Source organism: Oncorhynchus gorbuscha, linkage group LG22, assembly GCF_021184085.1.
Source record: "Oncorhynchus gorbuscha isolate QuinsamMale2020 ecotype Even-year linkage group LG22, OgorEven_v1.0, whole genome shotgun sequence".
Taxonomy (NCBI): Eukaryota; Metazoa; Chordata; class Actinopteri; order Salmoniformes; family Salmonidae; genus Oncorhynchus; species Oncorhynchus gorbuscha.
Window position 1 is genome coordinate 40,518,508 of NC_060194.1, and position 19,405 is coordinate 40,537,912.

Below are 19,405 nucleotides of genomic sequence, written 5' to 3' on the forward strand. Positions count from 1 at the left end.
ATGGTGTCACCTGACATAGACAATGTAGCGATTCCCTATGAAAAGACAGGCTCTGAAGCTACTCAACTGTATGCATGCACCACTCTAACTGTCTTAGGATAAAAGTGACTGTTTAAAGCCATTTATATCACTCTAACTCTCTTAGGATAAAAGTGACTGTTTAAAGCCATTTATATCATTCTAACTCTCTTAGAATAAAAGTGACTGTTTAAAGCCATTTATATCACTCTCTTAGGATAAAAGTGACTGTTTAAAGCCATTTATATCACTCTCTTAGGATAAAAGTGACTGTTTAAAGCCATTTATATCACTCTAACTCTCTTAGGATAAAAGTGACTGCATAAAGCCATTTATATCACTCTAACTCTCTTAGGATAAAAGTGACTGTTTAAAGCCATTTATATCACTCTAACTGTCTTAGGATAAAAGTGACTGTTTAAAGCCATTTATATCACTCTCTCTTAGGATAAAAGTGACTGTTTAAAGCCATTTATATCACTCTAACTCTTAGGATAAAAGTGACTGTTTAAAGCCATTTATATCAATCTAACTCTCTTAGGATAAAAGTGACTGCATAAAGCCATTTATATCACTCTCTTAGGATAAAAGTGACTGCATAAAGCCATTTATATCACTCTAACTCTCTTAGGATAAAAGTGACTGTTTAAAGCCATTTATATCACTCTAACTCTTAGGATAAAAGTGACTGTTTAAAGCCATTTATATCACTCTCTCTTAGGATAAAAGTGACTGTTTAAAGCCATTTATATCACTCTAACTCTTAGGATAAAAGTGACTGTTTAAAGCCATTTATATCAATCTAACTCTCTTAGGATAAAAGTGACTGTTTAAAGCCATTTATATCACTCTAACTCTTAGGATAAAAGTGACTGTTTAAAGCCATTTATATCACTCTAACTCTTAGGATAAAAGTGACTGCATAAAGCCATTTATTTTTGTTATTACATTAAGAGTTGATAAGATGGTCCAGTGTCGTCACATCATAGGTTTTCTTTGTCCCCAGGGATGCACTGAGAGATTTGTCTGCAGCCCAGAGGAAGTCATGGATACCATTGATGAAGGCAAATCTAACAGACATGTAGCAGTTACAAGTAAGAGTCTGCCATAAGGTCCATCCCAAATGGCACCCCATTCCCTTTATAGTGCACTACTTTTGACCAGGGCCCCATTCCCTTTATAGTGCACTACATTTGACCAGGGCCCCATTCCCTTTATAGTGCACTACTTTTGACCAGGGCCCCATTCCCTTTATAGTGCACTACATTTGACCAGGGCCCCATTCCCTTTATAGTGCACTACTTTTGACCAGGGCCCCATTCCCTTTATAGTGCACTACTTTTGACCAGGGCCCTATTCCCTTTATAGTGCACTACTTTTGAGGGCTCTGGTCGATGAAGGGAATAGGGTGCTTTTTCAGACACAACCAGTCTCTATTTGTGTGTTATTCTTCTACCTGCCTGATCAGCGCTGATCCCAGATCTGTTGTCTTGTCTCAGACATGAATGAGCACAGCTCCAGAAGTCACAGTATCTTCCAGATCAACGTGAAGCAGGAGAACACTGCTACAGAGCAGAAACTGAGCGGAAAGCTCTACCTCGTCGACCTGGCTGGAAGTGAAAAGGTAGGAAAAGAATATCTGAGGTTAGCTTATTGCAGGTTCAGGAATAAAACTGTGAAAAGAGAAACCTGCACACTGGTCCTGTTCTGATTAAGGCAGACAACCGATTCCGATATGTCATTTTTGTAAAGGGATCTGTCAAGAGCAGTGTGCAGAAAAGTTACAATAACAACACAACATGTATGAGTCAAAACATCCTGATCTGGCCCCACATGACTCTACTAACTGCCTGCTGTCTGAGGGAAACTGAGCTCCCCGACACAAATTCTCTCTCTCTGCTGCTCTCTCTTTTTTACCCTCCTTCTCACTCCCTCTCTCTGTTACTCTCTTTCTCTCCTGCTCTCTCACTTATGCTCTCTCGTTCTCTCTCTATCCTGCTCTTTCTCTCGCTCTCTCTCCTGCTCTCTCTCTCTCTCTCTCTCTCTCTCTCTCTCTCTCTCTCTCTCTCTCTCTCTCTCTCTCTCTCTCTCTCTCTCTTTGCTGGTCTCTCTCTCCTGCTCTCTCTCTTTGCTGGTCTCTCTCCTGCTCTCTCTCTTTGCTGGTCTCTTTCTCCTGCTCTCTCTCTCTCTCTCTCTTTTCTGGTCTCTCTCTGCTGCTCTCTCTGTCTCTCTCTCTGCTGCTCTCTCTCTCTTCTGCTCTCTCTTTCACCCTCTCTCTCTCTCATTCTCTTCTGCTGCACTCTCTTTACCCCCCCTCTCTAGATTTATCTCTGAGTAAATGTACATATCCCACAATGTCTCTTTTCCCAGTTGTCTAATCTGTTGATCAAGACTGATGAACATTGTTAGGTTATGTCACTCAGAACACACGTTTGATCCATCCCAATATATTATTAAGGCCTCTGGTGTACAGCAAGTGTTTGACTGTACATGTGATGTATCTTACCAGCCGGTCCCTGTCTGTCTCTGTCTTCCCAGGTCAGTAAGACTGGGGCGGAGGGAGCCGTGCTGGACGAGGCCAAGAACATCAATAAGTCTCTGTCTTCTCTGGGCAACGTCATCTCAGCCCTGGCAGAAGGCTCTGTGAGTATCCCTCCACTATCACAGATACTGTGGCTGTTGGTTTGGTTGGTGTAAAGATGAGTTGACCCACGAAAGCCCAATACCTCACATCAACAGTATCCGTCATTATTTTAGAGATTTAAATATATGTCCCTAAAGGCCAGGTTTTGGTTCTAGCTGATTCACAGTTGTATAATTCCACTCCTTTTGTTTCAATCACAGATTGGTTTGTTTTGTTTCTTCTTTGCTCAGAATGTAACAACTTGAATTCTATTGTTGTTTCTCTTAGTGAATGTTGTTTTGTTTCAGGGTTATATCCCGTACAGAGACAGTAAAATGACCAGAATACTTCAGGACTCTCTGGGGGGGAACTGTAGGACCACCATTGTTATCTGTGCCTCTCCCTCTGCCTACAACGAGTCAGAGACCAAGTCCACCCTCATGTTTGGACAGAGGTGGGCTCACTCACTAGCTCCTAAAGGCATCGTTCACTCCAAAATATATTTGTAGTAGTCCGCTGTTAATACAATCTCACAAGTATGCAAAGCAACAGTCACGTTTTCCAAAAAAAACATCAACAATTCACAATGAGTCACTACAATCACTGTTTAGTGAGCTATTCAGGGCTGTTGATTTAAAATAGGGTGTAACGCTTTAGTCCTGTTGCTGGTGTTTCCAGAGCGAAGACCATTAAGAACACTGTGTGTGTGAACGTGGAGCTGACGGCAGAACAGTGGAAGAAGAAGTACGAGAGGGAGAAGGAGAAGGGCAAGGCCTTGAGGAACACCATCACCTGGCTGGAGAATGAGCTCAACCGCTGGAGGAACGGTGAGGAGGAGAGGCCCAAAGTTATCAGCTGGCTAGGTCCTCATCTGTACTGTACAGACGTAGGAGAACAGCAAGGTCGTGTTCATTAAGGCACAACGGAGCAAAAAAATTCAAATGGTTTGCAATATAATATGAAAATACGTTTCTTATTGAAGAAGTACAGATACTACTACCTCCCTGATTTGTGTTTGTGTCATATTCTTGAGAGAGGGACATTTGAGTAATTATGTGATGAATGAATTTGTTGGGGGGGTTATGGCGATGAGAAGATAAATCAAATCAAATGGATTTATATAGCCCTTCGTACATCAGCTGATCTCTCAAAGTGAACCCAGACTAAAACCCCAAACAGCAAGCAATCCAGGTGTAGAAGCACGGTGGCTAGAAAAAACTCCCTTGAAAGGCCAAAACCTAGGAAGAAACCTAGAGAGGAACCAGGCTATGTGGGGTGGCCAGTCCTCTTCTGGCTGTGCTGGGTGGAGATTATAACAGAACATGGCCAAGATGTTCATAAATGACCTGCATGGTCAAATAATAATAATCACAGGCAGAACAGTTGAAACTGGAGCAGCAGCACGGCCAGCTGGACTGGGGACAGCAAGGAGTCATCATGTCAGGTAGTCCGAGGCATAGTCCTAGGGCTCAGGTCCTCCGAGAGAGAGAAAGAAAGAGAGAAAGAGAGAATTAGAGAGAGCACACTTAAATTCACACAGGACACCAGATAGGACAGGAGAAGTACTCCAAATATAACAAACTGACCCTAGCCCCCCGACACATAAACTACTGCAGCATAAATACTGGAGGCTGAGACAGGAGGGGTCAGGAGACACTGTGGCCCCATCCGCTGATACCCCCGGACAGGGCCAAACAGGAAGGATATAAACCCACCCACTTTGCCAAAGCACAGCCCCCACACGACTAGAGGGATATCTTCAACCACCAACTTACTATCCTGAGACAAGGCCGAGTATAGCCCACAAAGATCTCCGCCACGGCACAACCCAAGGGGGGGCGCCAACCCAGACAGGAAGATCACATCAGTGACTCAACCCACTCAAGTGACGCACCCCTCCTAGGGACGGCATGAAAGAGCACCAGTAAGCCACCAATCAGCCCCTGTAATAGGGTTAGAGGCAGAAAATCCCAGTGGAAAGAGGGGAACCGGCCAGGCAGAGACAGCAAGGGCGGTTCGTTGCTCCAGAGCCTTTCCATTCACCTTCCCACTCCTGGGCCAGACTACAGTCAATCATATGACCCACTGAAGAGATGAGTCTTCAGTAAAGACTTAAAGGTTGAGACCGAGCCTGCGTCTCTCACATGAATAGGCAGACCATTCCATAAAAATGGAGCTCTATAGGAGAAAGCCCTGCCTCCAGCTGTTTGCTTATAAATTCTAGGGACAATTAGGAGGCCTGCATCTTGTGACTGTAGCGTACGTGTAGGTATGTACGGCAGGACCAAATCAGAGAGATAGGTAGGAGCAAGCCCATGTAATGCTTTGTAGATTAGCAGTAAAACCTTGAAATCAGCCCTTGCCTTGACAGGAAGCCAGTGTAAGGAGGCTAGCACTGGAGTAATATGATCAAATTATTTGGTTCTAGTCAGGATTCTAGCAGCTGTATTTAGCACAAACTGAAGTTTATTTAGTGCTTTATCCGGGTAGCCGGAAAGTAGAGCATTGCAGTAGTCTAAACTAGAAATAACAAAAGCATGGATACATTTTTCTGCATAATTTTTGGACAGAAAGTTTCTGAATTTTGCAATGTTACGTAGATGGAAAAAAGCTGTCCTTGAAACAGTCTTGATATGTTCGTCAAAAGAGCGATCAGGGTCCAGAGTAACGCCGAGGTCCTTCACAGTTTTATTTGAGACGACTGTACAACCATTAAGATTAATTGTCAGATTCAACAGAAGATCTCTTTGTTTCTTGGGACCTAGAACAAGCATCTCTGTTTTGTCCGAGTTTAAAAGTAGAACGTTTGCAGCCATCCACTTCCTTATGTCTGACACACAGGCTTCGAGGGACGGCAATTTTGTAGCTTCACCATGTTTCATTGAAATGTACAGCTGTGTGTCGGATAGACCTGCAGGGTGTGTCTGACCTCTCTGTGTGACCGTCACGCTGTCCCCTGCAGGTGAGAGTGTGCCTGTGGACGAGCAGTTTGACAAGGAGAAGGCCCAGGCTGAGGTGCTGGCCCTGGACAATGTGCCCAACGACAAGCCTGCCTCTACCCCCAACATGCCCCAGCTCCGTCTGACCGACGCAGAGAAGGACAAGTGTGAGGGGGAGCTGGCCAAGCTTTACAAGCAGCTGGATGATAAGGTGAGAGAGGCCGGCCACAGAGCGTGTGTGTGTGTGTGCGTGTGCGTGTGTGTGTGTGTGCGTGTGTGCGCGTGGGTGTTTGTGCTTGTTGAGAAGGACAAGTGTGAGGGGGAGCTGGCCAAGCTTTACAAGCAGCTGGATGATAAGGTGAGAGACCGGCCACAGAGCGTGTGTGTGTGTGTGTGTGTGTGTGTGTGTGTGTGTGTGTGTGTGTGTGTGTGTGTGTGTGTGTGTGTGCGTGTGCGTGTGCGTGTGCGTGTGTGCGCGTGCTTGTTGAGAAGGACAAGTGTGAGGGGGAGCTGGCCAAGCTTTACAAGCAGCTGGACGATCAGGTGAGAGATGCCGGCCACAGAGCATCCAGTAGGAAGTAGCAACAGCCAATGTCTACGTCATAAATTGCACCCTATTCCCTATATTGTGTACTACCTTTAAACAGGACCCAATAGGGAATAGGGTGCCATTTAGGACTCAACTAATGAGTTGAAGGGAAAGAGCTGAGTAAGACACTCACACAGGTCTCATACACATGTTTAGCAGATGTTATTGCGGGTGTAGTGAAATGCTTGTGTTCGTAGCTCCTACAGTGCAGTAATATCTAACAATTCACAACAATACACACAAACCTAAAAGTAAAATAATGGAATTAACAAAATATATAAATATTAGGACGAGCCAACTGGACATGATGCAGGTGTGTTGTTGAACAACAATCCATCAAAATACACTATTTACACTCCCCTTCAAATTAGTGGATTCATCCATTTCAGCCACACCTGTTGCTGACAGGTGTATAAAATCGAGCACACAGCCATGCAATCTCCACAGACAAACATTCGGTCAACTGTAAGTGGTAGTCCACACAAGCTCACAGAACGGGACCGCCGAGTGCTGTCCTCAGTTGCAACACTCACTACCGAGTTCCAAACTGCCTCTGGAAGCAACGTCGGCACAAGAACTGTTCGTTGGGGATGAGCAGCCGCACACAAGCCTAAGGTAACCATGCGCAATGCCAAGCTTCGGCTGGAGTGGTGTAAGGCTCGTCGCCATTGGACTCTGGAGCAGTGGAAACGTGTTCTCTGGAGTGATGAATCACGCTTCACCATCTGGCAGTCCAACGGGGGATATAGGACCTCCAACTTTGTGGCAACAGTTTGGGGAAGGCCCTTTCCTGTTTCAGCATGACAATGCCTCCGTGCACAAAGCCGAGGTACATACAGAAATTGACGCCCCATGTTGGAGCGTGTGTTTGTCTGTGTGTTTGAATGATGATGATGCTAAGCCTGTCCTCTCTCTCTCCCTGCTGTCCTCTCTCTCTCCCTGCTGTCCTCTCTCTCTCCCTGCTGTCCTCTCTCTCTCCCTGCTGTCCTCTCTCTCCCTGCTGTCCCCTCTCTCTCCCTGCTGTCCTCTCTCTCTCCCTGCTGTCCTCTCTCTCTCCCTGCTGTCCCCTCTCTCTCCCTGCTGTCCTCTCTCTCTCCCTGCTGTCCTCTCTCTCTCCCTGCTGTCCTCTCTCTCTCCCTGCTGTCCTCTCTCTCTCCCTGCTGTCCCCTCTCTCCCTGCTGTCCCCTCTCTCCCTGCTGTCCTCTCTCTCTGCTGTCCTCTCTCTCTCTGCTGTCCTCTCTCTCTGTGTGTCCAGGATGATGAGATAAACCAGCAGAGCCAGCTGGCTGAGAAGCTCAAGCAGCAGATGTTGGACCAGGAGGAGGTGAGTGCTGATTGGGCTGTTGTCATCTTGTTGTTACTGTAATTCTGGTTAAAGACTGTTGAACCTCAATCAAAGTAATCAAACTGTATGTTAGCTAAATGACCTTTCTATCTATGTCATGGTCTGACTTTTCATTTGTGTGTGTGTGTGTGTGTGTGTGTGTGTGTGTGTGTGTGTGTGTGTGTGTGTGTGTGTGTGTGTGTGTGTGTGTGTGTGTGTGTGTGTGTGTGTGTGTGTGTGTGTGTGTGTGTGTGTGTGTGTGTGTGTGTGTGTGTGTAGCTGCTGGTGTCATCGCGACGCGACCATGACAACCTGCAGTCAGAGCTGAATCGCCTGCAGGCTGAGAACGAGGCTTCCAAGGATGAGGTGAAGGATAATAATAATTGATATTATTACTATAGTTATTTTTTAAAATGTATTATTATTATTAAAGTTATTATTAATGTTGTTGTGGTGTAGGTGAAGGAGGTGTTGCAGGCCCTGGAGGAGCTGGCTGTTAACTACGACCAGAAGAGTCAGGAGGTGGAGCAGAAGACCACGGACTTTGAGATGCTCAGCGAAGAGCTCAACCAGAAATCAGTGAGATAATGTCTACTCCTCATGAAGAAAGCTGTCTATTCATATTGTAATAAGTTTTAAGACCTGCATGTTGTTTTTTGTTATCTGTATAACATTACATTACATTTAAGTCATTTAGCAGACGCTCTTATCCAGAGCGACTTAGTCAGTCATACCTCTATTTTTGTCCATATTATATTAAAATATGAAAATGTTTTTCTCTGTCTGTTTCCAGAACGTCCTGACGTCCATTGACTCTGAGCTGCAGAAAGTGAAGGAGATGACCAACCACCAGAAGAAGAGGACCAGTGAGATGATGTCATCACTACTCAAAGACCTGGCAGAGATTGGCATCGCCGTGGGCAGCAACGACATCAAGGTAAACAGAAAATGACACGTCACCACATGACATTCCAAAAGATGGGTATTATTTTATAAGCATCTAAAGGAAATATGTAATATATGTTTCCCCTAAACCCAAATAAAATTATAACCTTGCTCTTCTTTCTTTCTACCTCCGTCTCTCTCTCTCTTTTCTCCCTCCCTCCCCTCCCCCAGCAACACGAGGGCAGTGGTCTGATAGACGAGGAGTTCACGGTGGCTCGTCTGTACATCAGTAAGATGAGATCGGAGGTGAAGACCATGGTGAAACGCTGTAGACAGCTGGAGAGCACCCAGTCAGAGAGCAACCAGAAGATGGACGAGAACGACCAGGAGCTGGCTGCCTGTCAGTTGAGGATACAACAGGTTAGCCTGCTACTTATCATACAGTAGTTCATGTCCAACACATTCTTAGGCTGGAGTAAAACGACGCAACTTTCACACCATTTTTTGTTACCGTTGTAAGTGACAGAATTTCAAGCAACTTTGCTGATACATGAAGCAACTCAAACGCAACTAAAATTACATGCAACAGCCAATGAAATTGAAGCTGCTTTTGTTTTGTCATATCATTCCACATGGTTTGGGAACTCTAAACCTACCAAATGTCATCTGCTGCATTAAATTGTGATTTTCACAAATGTAATTGTTTATCCAACCATTTAGTTATTGTATAAGGATCGATTTAGACAAAATTCTGGCTGTACAATTTTGCAAGCGAGCCAAAATGAAATTGACAGCACTGTTTTATCAAGCTAGCTAGCTAGCAACCATCTAACCAAGCTAGCAGCAAACTAAGCTAGCTAGCTAGCAACCAAGCTAGCAACAAATTAAGCTAGCTAGCTAGCAACCAAGCTAGCAACAAACTAAGCTAGCTAGCTAGTGGCGCAGTTCATGTTGAACAATTTCAGTTGACACTGTTTAGAGAGAGGCCTGAGTTCACTTCAGAAATTACATTTATTGACTGCCAAACCATGTACATTAAACCTTTACTAGCTTTGATGACAATATTTATATATACAGCTCCCGTTTAGCAAATCTCTCTTTTGTCCACCTTCATCACGGTTCCCACAGCACTGGCAGTTGTATTGTTGACATGGCAACTGGGCAGGAGTTCTGACCCAAAGATATTTATAACTAAACCCAAGATAGTTCATCTGTGTTGTTTTCAATGGAAGCACATGAAGCACAATGGGCAGCAAGGAGGGCAGAGCCAGGCACGAGCTAGCGAGTTCTAACATGTATTTGCATATTTCCAAACACCTCTGTGAAGTGTGACAGTGCAACAACTTGCACTCCTATTCATACAAATAAAAAACTTTGGCAAAGGGTCACGTCTACAAAACTTAGTGCACCCTGTTCATAACTGAATGATGGTGATTGTAGTTTTGGGAACAGAAAACTTTTCTTCAATGAGAAAATCAGCAGAATGTGGGCTCGGTTTTTATCTCTCTCCCACTGCTGGCCTTGGGGCTTCCTCTCATCACCATATTTAATGGGTAGGGGAAATTCCAGCCAGATGCTTCAGATTATACATGCGGTAAAATAAACTCAGCATAAAAAGAAACGTCCTCACTGTCAACTGCGTTTATTTTCAGCAAACTTAACACGTGTAAATATTTGTATGAACATAACAAGATTCAACAACCGAGACATAAACTGAACAAGTTCCACAGACATGTGACTAACATAAATGTAATAATGTGTCCCTGAACAAAGGGGGGTCCAAATCAAAAGTAACAGTCAGTATCTGGTGCATCTGGTGTGGCCACCAGCTGCATTAAGTACTGCAGTGCATCTCCTCCTCATGGACTGCACCAGATTTGCTAGTTCCTTGCTGTGAGATGTTACCCCACTCTTCCACCAAGGCACCTGCACGTTCCCAGACATTTCTGGGGGGAATGGCCCTAACCCTAGCCCTCACCCTCCAATCCAACAGGTCCCAGACGTGCTCAATGGGATTGTGATCCGGGCTCTTCTCTGGCCATGGCAGAACACTGCTCTGACACACCGCCCCAGACCATGACGGACCCTCCACCTCCAAATCGATCCCGCTCCAGAGTACAGGCCTCGGTGTAATGCTCAGTCCTTCAACGATAAACACAAATCCGACCATCACCCCTGGTGAGAGAGACAAAACCACGACTTGTCAGTGAAGAGCACTTTTTGCCAGTCCTGTCTGGTCCAGCGACGGTGGGTTTGTGCCCATAGGTGACGATGTTGCCATTGATGTCTGGTGAGGACCTGCCTTACAACAGGCCTACAAGCCCTCAGTCCAGCCTCTCTCAGCCTATTGCGGACAGTCTGGTGGAGGGATTGTGCGTTCCTGGTGTAACTCGGGCAGTTGTTGTTGCCATTCTGTACCTGTCCCGCAAGTGTGATGTTCGGATATACCGATCCTGTGCAGGTGTTGTTACACGTGGTCTGCCACTGCGAGGATGATCAGCTGTCCGTCCTGTCTCCCTGTAGCGCTGCCTTAGGCGTCTCACAGTACGGACATTGCAATTTATTGCCCTGGCCACATCTGCAGTCCTCATGCCTCCTTGCAGCATGCCTAAGGCACATCCACGCACCATGCGATTATGTTAGGTCAGTACCTAGTCACAAAAAACACAGCCATTTTTCCAGGCAAAGAGAGGAGTCACAAAAAGCAGAAATAGAGATAAAATTAATCACTAACCTTTGATGATCTTCATCAGATGACACTCATAGGACTTCATGTTACACAATACATGTATGTTTTGTTCAATAAAGTTCATATTTATATCCAAAAATCTGAGTTTACATTGGCGCGTTGTTATGTTTTGCCTCCAAAACATCGGGTGAAAGTGCAGAAAGCCACGTCAATTTACAGAAATACTCATCATAAATGTTGATGAAAATACTTTAAATTGAAAAAAAAAAATGAAATGGAACGCAGCTAACTCTCACGGGCGCACACCTGACTGAGCACATGGCCTTCTGGCAGATCCTTCTAGCAGACCTTACTCAATCAGCTCTTATTCTCTCCCCCTTCACAGTAGAAGCCTCAAACTAGGTTCTAAAGACTAGGAAGTGCAGTCGGACCAAATTTCCACTGTATCTTGGATAGGCAAAGAGTTGAAAAACTACAAACCTCAGATTTCCCACTTCCTGGTTGGATTTTTTCTCAGGTTTTTGCCTGCCATATGAGTTTTGTTATACTCACAGACATCATTCAAACAGTTTTAGAAACCTCAGAGTGTTTTCTATCCATATCTACTAATAATATGCATATCCTAGCATCTGAGCCTGAGTAACAGGCAGTCTACTCTGGGCACGCTTTTCATCGGACATGAAAATACTGCCCCGTACCCGAAAGAAGTTAACTACCATTCCACAGGTGCTTGTTCATTAATTGTTTATGGTTCATTGAACATGCATGGGAAACAGTGTTTAAAACCCTTTACAATTATTTGGATTTTTACTAATTATCTTTGAAAGACAGGGTCCTGAAAAGGGGACGTTTCTTTTTTTGCTGAGTTTATCTGGCTCCTTGTTATATCTGTGTCCGAACCTTCGAATGGATCATGTGACAAAAGCATCCGCTTGCACCAAGTTGAAAAGATGAGTTGCTTATGGTTCACAGAGCAATCAAGAAGCAATTCTGTTGCAGGTTGACTACTCGCCATCATTATCCTGTTACCTCTCACCCACTGCCTCTTGAAATCCAACAATATTGTGCTAGTTTCACAAATTGACAGTTAGACCTCAAAAAGAATCCCAACAGATTTATCTGCATCTGTTTGAACCCCTTCTCTATAAAGACCCTGTATAGTGGTAATATACTGTAATATAGTAAAGGGAAAGGGGGATACCTAGTCAGTTGTGCAACTGAATGCATCTGAATCTGCCTTAATCGACATCCATGTCTTCGGCGCCCGTGGAACAGTGGATTAACTGCCTTTTTCAGGAGCAGAAGGACAGAGTTTTACCTTGTCAGCTCGGTGATTCAATCCAGCAACCTTTCGGTTACTGGCCCAACGCTCTAACCACGAAGCTACCTTCCGTAGTCATGTAGTAATATAATGTAGTAATATCATATAATATAGTAATGCAGTAATATAATATACTAATCTAATGTAGTAATATAATATAGTCATGTAGTAATATAATATACTAATATAATGTAGTAATGTAATATAATATAGTAATGTAGTAATATAATAATGAAATGTAGTAATATAATTGTCAAATGTAGTAATATAATAATATAATGAAATGTAGTAATATAATATAGTAATGTAGTAATATAATATAGTAATGTAGTAATATAATAATATAATGTAGTAATATAATAATATAATGTAGTAATATAATAATATAATGTAGTAATATAATAATATAATGTAGTAATATAATAATATAATGTAGTAATATAATAATATAATGTAGTAATATAATATAGTAATGTAGTAATATAATAATGACATGTAGTAATATAATATAGTAATGTAGTAATATAATATAGTAATGTAGTAATATAATAATATAATGTAGTAATATAATATAGTAATGTAGTAATATAATAATATAATGTAGTAATATAATATAGTAATGTAGTAATATAATAATGACATGTAGTAATATAATAATGACATGTAGTAATATAATAATATAATGTAGTAATATAATATAGTAATGTAGTAATATAATAGTAAAATGTAGTAATATAATAGTAAAATGTAGTAATATAATATAGTAATGTAGTAATATAATATAGTAATGTAGTAATATAATATAGTAATGTAGTAATATAATATAGTAATGTAGTAATATAATAATATAATGTAGTAATATAATATAGTAATGTAGTAATATAATATAGTAATATAATATAGTAATGTAGTAATATAATATAGTAATGTAGTAATATAATATAGTAATGTAGTAATATAATATAGTAATGTAGTAATATAATAGTAATGTAGTAATATAATAATATAATGTAGTAATATAATAATGACATGTAGTAATATAGTAATATAATCATAAATGTAGTAATATAATAGTAAAATGTAGTAATATAATGTAATAATATAATGTAGTAATATAATAATATAATGTAGTAATAATAATATAATGTAGTAATATAATAATGACATGTAGTAATATAGTAATATAATCATAAATGTAGTAATATAATAATATAATGAAATGTAGTAATGTAGTAATATAATAATGTAGTAATATAGTAATGTAGCAATATAATAATGTAGTAATATAATATAGTAATATAATACAATAACATAGTAATATAATATTGTAATGTTGTAATATAATAATAAAATATAATATATAATAATATAATGTAGTAATATAATATAGTAATGTAGTAATATAATAATGTAGTAATATAATATAGTAATGTAGTAATATAATAATGTAGTAATATAGTAATATAATACAATAATGTAGTAATATAATGTAGTAATATAATAATATAATGTAATAATATAATGTAGTTATACAATAATCTAGTAATATAAAGTATCAATATAATCTAGTAATGTAGTAATATAATAATGTAGTAATATAATATAGTAATGTAGTAATATAATAATGTAGTAATATAGTAATATAATACAATAATGTAGTAATATAATGTAGTAATATAATAATATAATGTAGTAATACAATAATCTAGTAATATAAAGTATCAATATAATCTAGTAATGTAGTAATATAATAATGCAGCAATACAATACAATAATGTAGTAATATAATTAGTAATGTAGTAATAATATATTAATATAGTAATAATATATAGTAATGTAATATAGTAATGTAGTAACACAATTATGAAATGTAGTAATATAATATAGTAATGTAGTAATAATATATTCATATAGTTCTAATATGTGGTAATATAGTAATGTAGTAACATAATAATGAAATGTAGTAATATAATATAGTAATGTGGTAATAATATATTAATATAGTAATAAAATATAGTAATGTAATAATATAGTAATGTAGTAATATAATATAGTAATAATATATTCATATAGTTCTAATATGTGGTCAATTAGTAATGTAGTAACATAATAATGAAATGTAGTAATGTTGTATTAATCTCCATCTCCCCCTGCAGCACGAGGCTAAGATCAAGTCTCTGACAGAGTACCTTCAGAACGTGGAGCAGAAGAAGAGACAGCTGGAGGAGAACGTTGACTCTCTGAACGAGGAACTGGTCAAGATCAGTGCCCAGGGTAACACATCCCCATCTGCTGTAACACACCCCCATCTGCTGTAACACCCCCCAGCCGCTGTAACACCCCCCCAGCCGCTGTAACACCCCCCAGCTGCTGTAACACCCCCCCCCAGCTGCTAACCCCCCCAGCTGCTGTAACACCCCCCCAGCTGCCCCCCAGCTGCTGTAACACCCCCCCCCAGCTGCTGTAACACCCCCCACCCCAGCTGCTGTAACACCCCCACCCCAGCTGCTGTAACACCCCCACCCCAGCTGCTGTAACACCCCCATCAGCTGCTGTAACACCCCCCACCAGCTGCTGTAACACCCCCCACCAGCTGCTGTAACACCCCCCACCCCAGCTGCTGTAACACCCCCCAGCTGCTGTAACAACACCCCCTCCCCCAGCTGCTCTAACAGACACACCCTGCCTCTGTAACAGACACACCCTGCCTCTGTAACAGACACACTCTGCCTCTAACTGACACACTCTGCCTCTAACAGACACACTCTGCCTCTGTAACAGACACACCCTGCCTCTGTAACAGACACACCCTGCCTCTGTAACAGACACACCCTGCCTCTGTAACAGACACACCCTGCCTCTAACTGACACACCCTGCCTCTGTAACAGACACACCCTGCCTCTAACTGACACACCCTGCCTCTAACTGACACACCCTGCCGCTAACTGACACACCCTGCCTCTAACTGACACACTCTGCCTCTAACAGACACACCCTGCCTCTAACTGACACACCCTGCCTCTAACTGACACACCCTGCCTCTGTAACAGACACACCCTGCCTCTAACTGATACACCCTGCCTCTAACTGATACACCCTGTCTCTGCAACAGACACACCCTGTCTCTGCAACAGACACACCCTGTCTCTGCAACAGACACACCCTGTCTCTGCAACAGACACACCCAGCCTCTGTAACAGACACACCCAGCCTCTGTAACAGACACACCCAGCCTCTGTAACAGACACACCCAGCCTCTGTAACAGACACACCCAGCCTCTGTAACAGACACACCCTGCCTCTGTAACAGACACACCCAGCCTCTGTAACAGACACACCCAGCCTCTGTAACAGACACACCCAGCCTCTGTAACACACCCAGCAGCTGTAACAGACACACCCAGCTGCTCTGTACATTTACATTACATTTAAGTCATTTAGCAGACGCTCTTATCCAGAGCGACTTACAAATTGGTGCATTCACCTTATGACATCCAGTGGAACAGTCACTTTACAATAGTGCATCTAAATCTTAAAGGGGGGTGAGAAGGATTACTTATCCTATCCTAGGTATTCCTTAAAGAGGTGGGGTTTCAGGTGTCTCCGGCAGGTGGTGATTGACTCCGCTGTCCTGGCGTCGTGAGGGAGTTTGTTCCACCATTGGGGGCAGAGCAGCGAACAGTTTAGACTGGGCTGAGCGGGAGCTGTACTTCCTCAGTGGTAGGGAGGCGAGCAGGCCAGAGGTGGATGAACACAGTGCCCTTGTTTAGGTGTAGGGCCTGATCAGAGCCTGGAGGTACTGAGGTGCCGTTCCCCTCACAGCTCCGTAGGCAAGCACCATGGTCTTGTAGCGGATGCGAGCTTCAACTGGAAGCCAGTGGAGAGAGCGGAGGAGCGGGGTGACGTGAGAGAACTTGGGAAGGTTGAACACCAGACGGGCTGCGGCGTTCTGGATGAGTTGTAGGGGTTTAATGGCACAGGCAGGGAGCCCAGCCAACAGCAAGTTGCAGTAATCCAGACGGGAGATGACAAGTGCCTGGATTAGGACCTGCGCCGCTTCCTGTGTAACACACCCAGCAGCTGTAACAGACACACCCAGCCTCTGTAACACACCCAGCATCTGTAACAGACACACCCAGCCTCTGTAACACACCCAGCAGCTGTAACAGACACACCCAGCTGCTCTGTAACACACCCAGCAGCTGTAACAGTCACACCCAGCAGCTGTAACAGACACACCCAGCTGCTCTGTAACACACCCAGCAGCTGTAACAGACACACCCAGCTGCTCTGTAACACACCCAGCAGCTGTAACAGTCACACCCAGCAGCTGTAACAGACACACCCAGCTGCTCTGTAACACACCCAGCAGCTGTAACAGACACACCCAGCAGCTGTAACAGACACACCCAGCTGCTCTGTAACACACCCAGCAGCTGTAACAGTCACACCCAGCAGCTGTAACAGACACACCCAGCTGCTCTGTAACACACCCAGCAGCTGTAACAGACACACCCAGCAGCTGTAACAGACACACCCAGCCTCTGTAACACACCCAGCATCTGTAACAGACACACCCAGCCTCTGTAACACACCCAGCAGCTGTAACAGACACACCCAGCTGCTCTGTAACACACCCAGCAGCTGTAACAGTCACACCCAGCAGCTGTAACAGACACACCCAGCTGCTCTGTAACACACCCAGCAGCTGTAACAGTCACACCCAGCAGCTGTAACAGACACACCCAGCAGCTGTAACAGACACACCCAGCCTCTGTAACACACCCAGCAGCTGTAACAGACACACCCAGCCTCTGTAACACACCCAGCAGCTGTAACAGTCACACCCAGCAGCTGTAACAGACACACCCAGCAGCTGTAACAGACACACCCAGCCTCTGTAACACACCCAGCATCTGTAACAGACACACCCAGCCTCTGTAACACACCCAGCAGCTGTAACAGTCACACCCAGCATTTGTAACAGACACACCCAGCTGCTCTGTATGCATCGATGACACATAATAGAATAAATTCCTCTAAAACGGATTTAGAACAAATAGTGCCATCTAGTGACAAAGGTCAAATGTTTTTGTTTTTGCAGAGAAAGTCACAGCCATGGAGAAGGAGAACGAGATCCAATCTGCTAATGAGGTCAAGGTATGTCACCCTGACGCGGGATGTCTAATGATACTTAGACGCGGGATGTCTAAGTATCATCGATTGTATGTAAATTACAGTGTGAAGCAGTCTGACTTTCCTTTCCACCTTTCGTGGTGTCAGGAGCTGGAGCTGTTGTGTCAGTTATCCAGATGATTGTTGACCTTATTGACCTGTGTGTGGCATCCTACCCCAGGAGGCTGTGGAGCAGCAGATCGCTGGTCACCGTGAGGCCCATCAGAAACAGATCAGCAGCCTGAGAGATGAACTGGACAGGAAGGAACACCTCATGACTGAACTGCAGGAGTAAGAGACACACACACACACACACAGACACACAGAGAACACCTCATGACTGAACTGCAGGAGTAAGAGACACACACACACACACAGACACAGACACACAGACAAAGACACAGACACACACACACACACACACACACACACACACACACACACACACACACACACACACACACACACACACACACACACACACACACACACACACACACACACACACACACACACACACACACACACACACACACACACACACACAGTCTACTGTTAACTGTTATGGTCACGTACTAAATGCCACCGTATTGCCATTACAGTGTATTGCATTTGACCACAGTGAGGGTAGTAGTGCACTATAAAGGGAATAGGTTGCCATAAGGAGATCACAGTGTTGTCCTACGCTGGGCTCACCTCGTTGTTGTTCTCCTCCAGTCTGAACCAGAAGATCATGCTGGAACAGGAGCGCCTCAGGGTGGAACACGACAAACTCAAGTCCACTGACCAGGAGAAGAGCCGGAAGCTACACGAGCTCACGTACGTTACCTACACCTACAGACAGCATGTTAAAGTGCTGTGGCGTATGAACATTTGATTCTGTTTTATTTAACCTTATTTTCAATGACAGCCTACCGGGGAACGGTGGTTTAACTGCCTTGTTCAGGGGCAGAATGACAGATTTGTACCAGATTTTTACCAGCTCTGGGATTCAATCCAGCAACCTTTCGGTTACTGACCCAACGCTCTAACCACTAGGCTACCTGCCGCCCCTCTAACCACTAGGCTACCTGCCGCCCCTCTAACCACTAGGCTACCTGCCGCCCCTCTAACCACTAGGCTACCTGCCGCCCCTCTAACCACTAGGCTACCTGCCGCCCCTCTAACCACTAGGATACCTGTCGCCCCTCTAACCACTAGGCTACCTGCCGCCCCTCTAACCACTAGGCTACCTGCCGCCCCTCTAAACACTAGGCTACCTGCCGCCCCTCTAACCACTAGGCTACCTGCCGCCCCTCTAACCACTAGGATACCTGCCGCCCCTCTAACCACTAGGCTACCTGCCGCCCCTCTAACCACTAGGCTACCTGCCGCCCCTCTAACCACTAGGCTACCTGCCGCCCCTCTAACCACTAGGCTACCTGCCGCCCCTCTAACCACTAGGCTACCTGCCGCCCTCTAACCACTAGGCTACCTGCCGCCCCTCTAACCACTAGGCTACCTGCCGCCCCTCTAACCACTAGGCTACCTGCCGCCCCTCTAACCACTAGGATACCTGCCGCCCCTCTAACCACTAGGCTACCTGCCGCCCCTCTGACCACTAGGATACCTGCCGCCCCTCTAACCACTAGGCTACCTGCCGCCCCTCTAACCACTAGGCTACCTGCCGCCCCTCTAACCACTAGGCTACCTGCCGCCCCTCTAACCACTAGGCTACCTGCCGCCCCTCTAACCACTAGGCTACCTGCCGCCCCTCTAACCACTAGGCTACCTGCCGCCCCTCTAACCACTAGGCTACCTGCCGCCCCTCTAACCACTAGGCTACCTGCCGCCCCTCTAAC

At 44.0% G+C, this 19,405-nt stretch overlaps 1 protein-coding gene across 2 annotated transcripts in view; it reads left to right on the forward strand.

Annotated features, from left to right (window-relative positions):
* The window catches only part of LOC124009329 (kinesin-1 heavy chain-like), a 42,487-nt gene that overhangs the window by 16,479 nt on the left and 6,603 nt on the right, over positions 1-19,405 (forward strand). For both annotated transcript variants that reach the window (XM_046320997.1, XM_046320998.1), the window contains exons 6-20: positions 1,025-1,112; positions 1,518-1,642; positions 2,557-2,661; positions 2,950-3,095; positions 3,320-3,468; positions 5,604-5,791; positions 7,425-7,493; positions 7,773-7,859; positions 7,953-8,072; positions 8,287-8,430; positions 8,610-8,798; positions 14,545-14,662; positions 17,494-17,549; positions 17,746-17,855; positions 18,282-18,383. In XM_046320997.1, the coding sequence (XP_046176953.1) occupies positions 1,025-1,112; positions 1,518-1,642; positions 2,557-2,661; positions 2,950-3,095; positions 3,320-3,468; positions 5,604-5,791; positions 7,425-7,493; positions 7,773-7,859; positions 7,953-8,072; positions 8,287-8,430; positions 8,610-8,798; positions 14,545-14,662; positions 17,494-17,549; positions 17,746-17,855; positions 18,282-18,383 (1,796 nt within the window). The remainder of the gene's footprint in view (positions 1-1,024; positions 1,113-1,517; positions 1,643-2,556; positions 2,662-2,949; positions 3,096-3,319; positions 3,469-5,603; positions 5,792-7,424; positions 7,494-7,772; positions 7,860-7,952; positions 8,073-8,286; positions 8,431-8,609; positions 8,799-14,544; positions 14,663-17,493; positions 17,550-17,745; positions 17,856-18,281; positions 18,384-19,405) is intronic.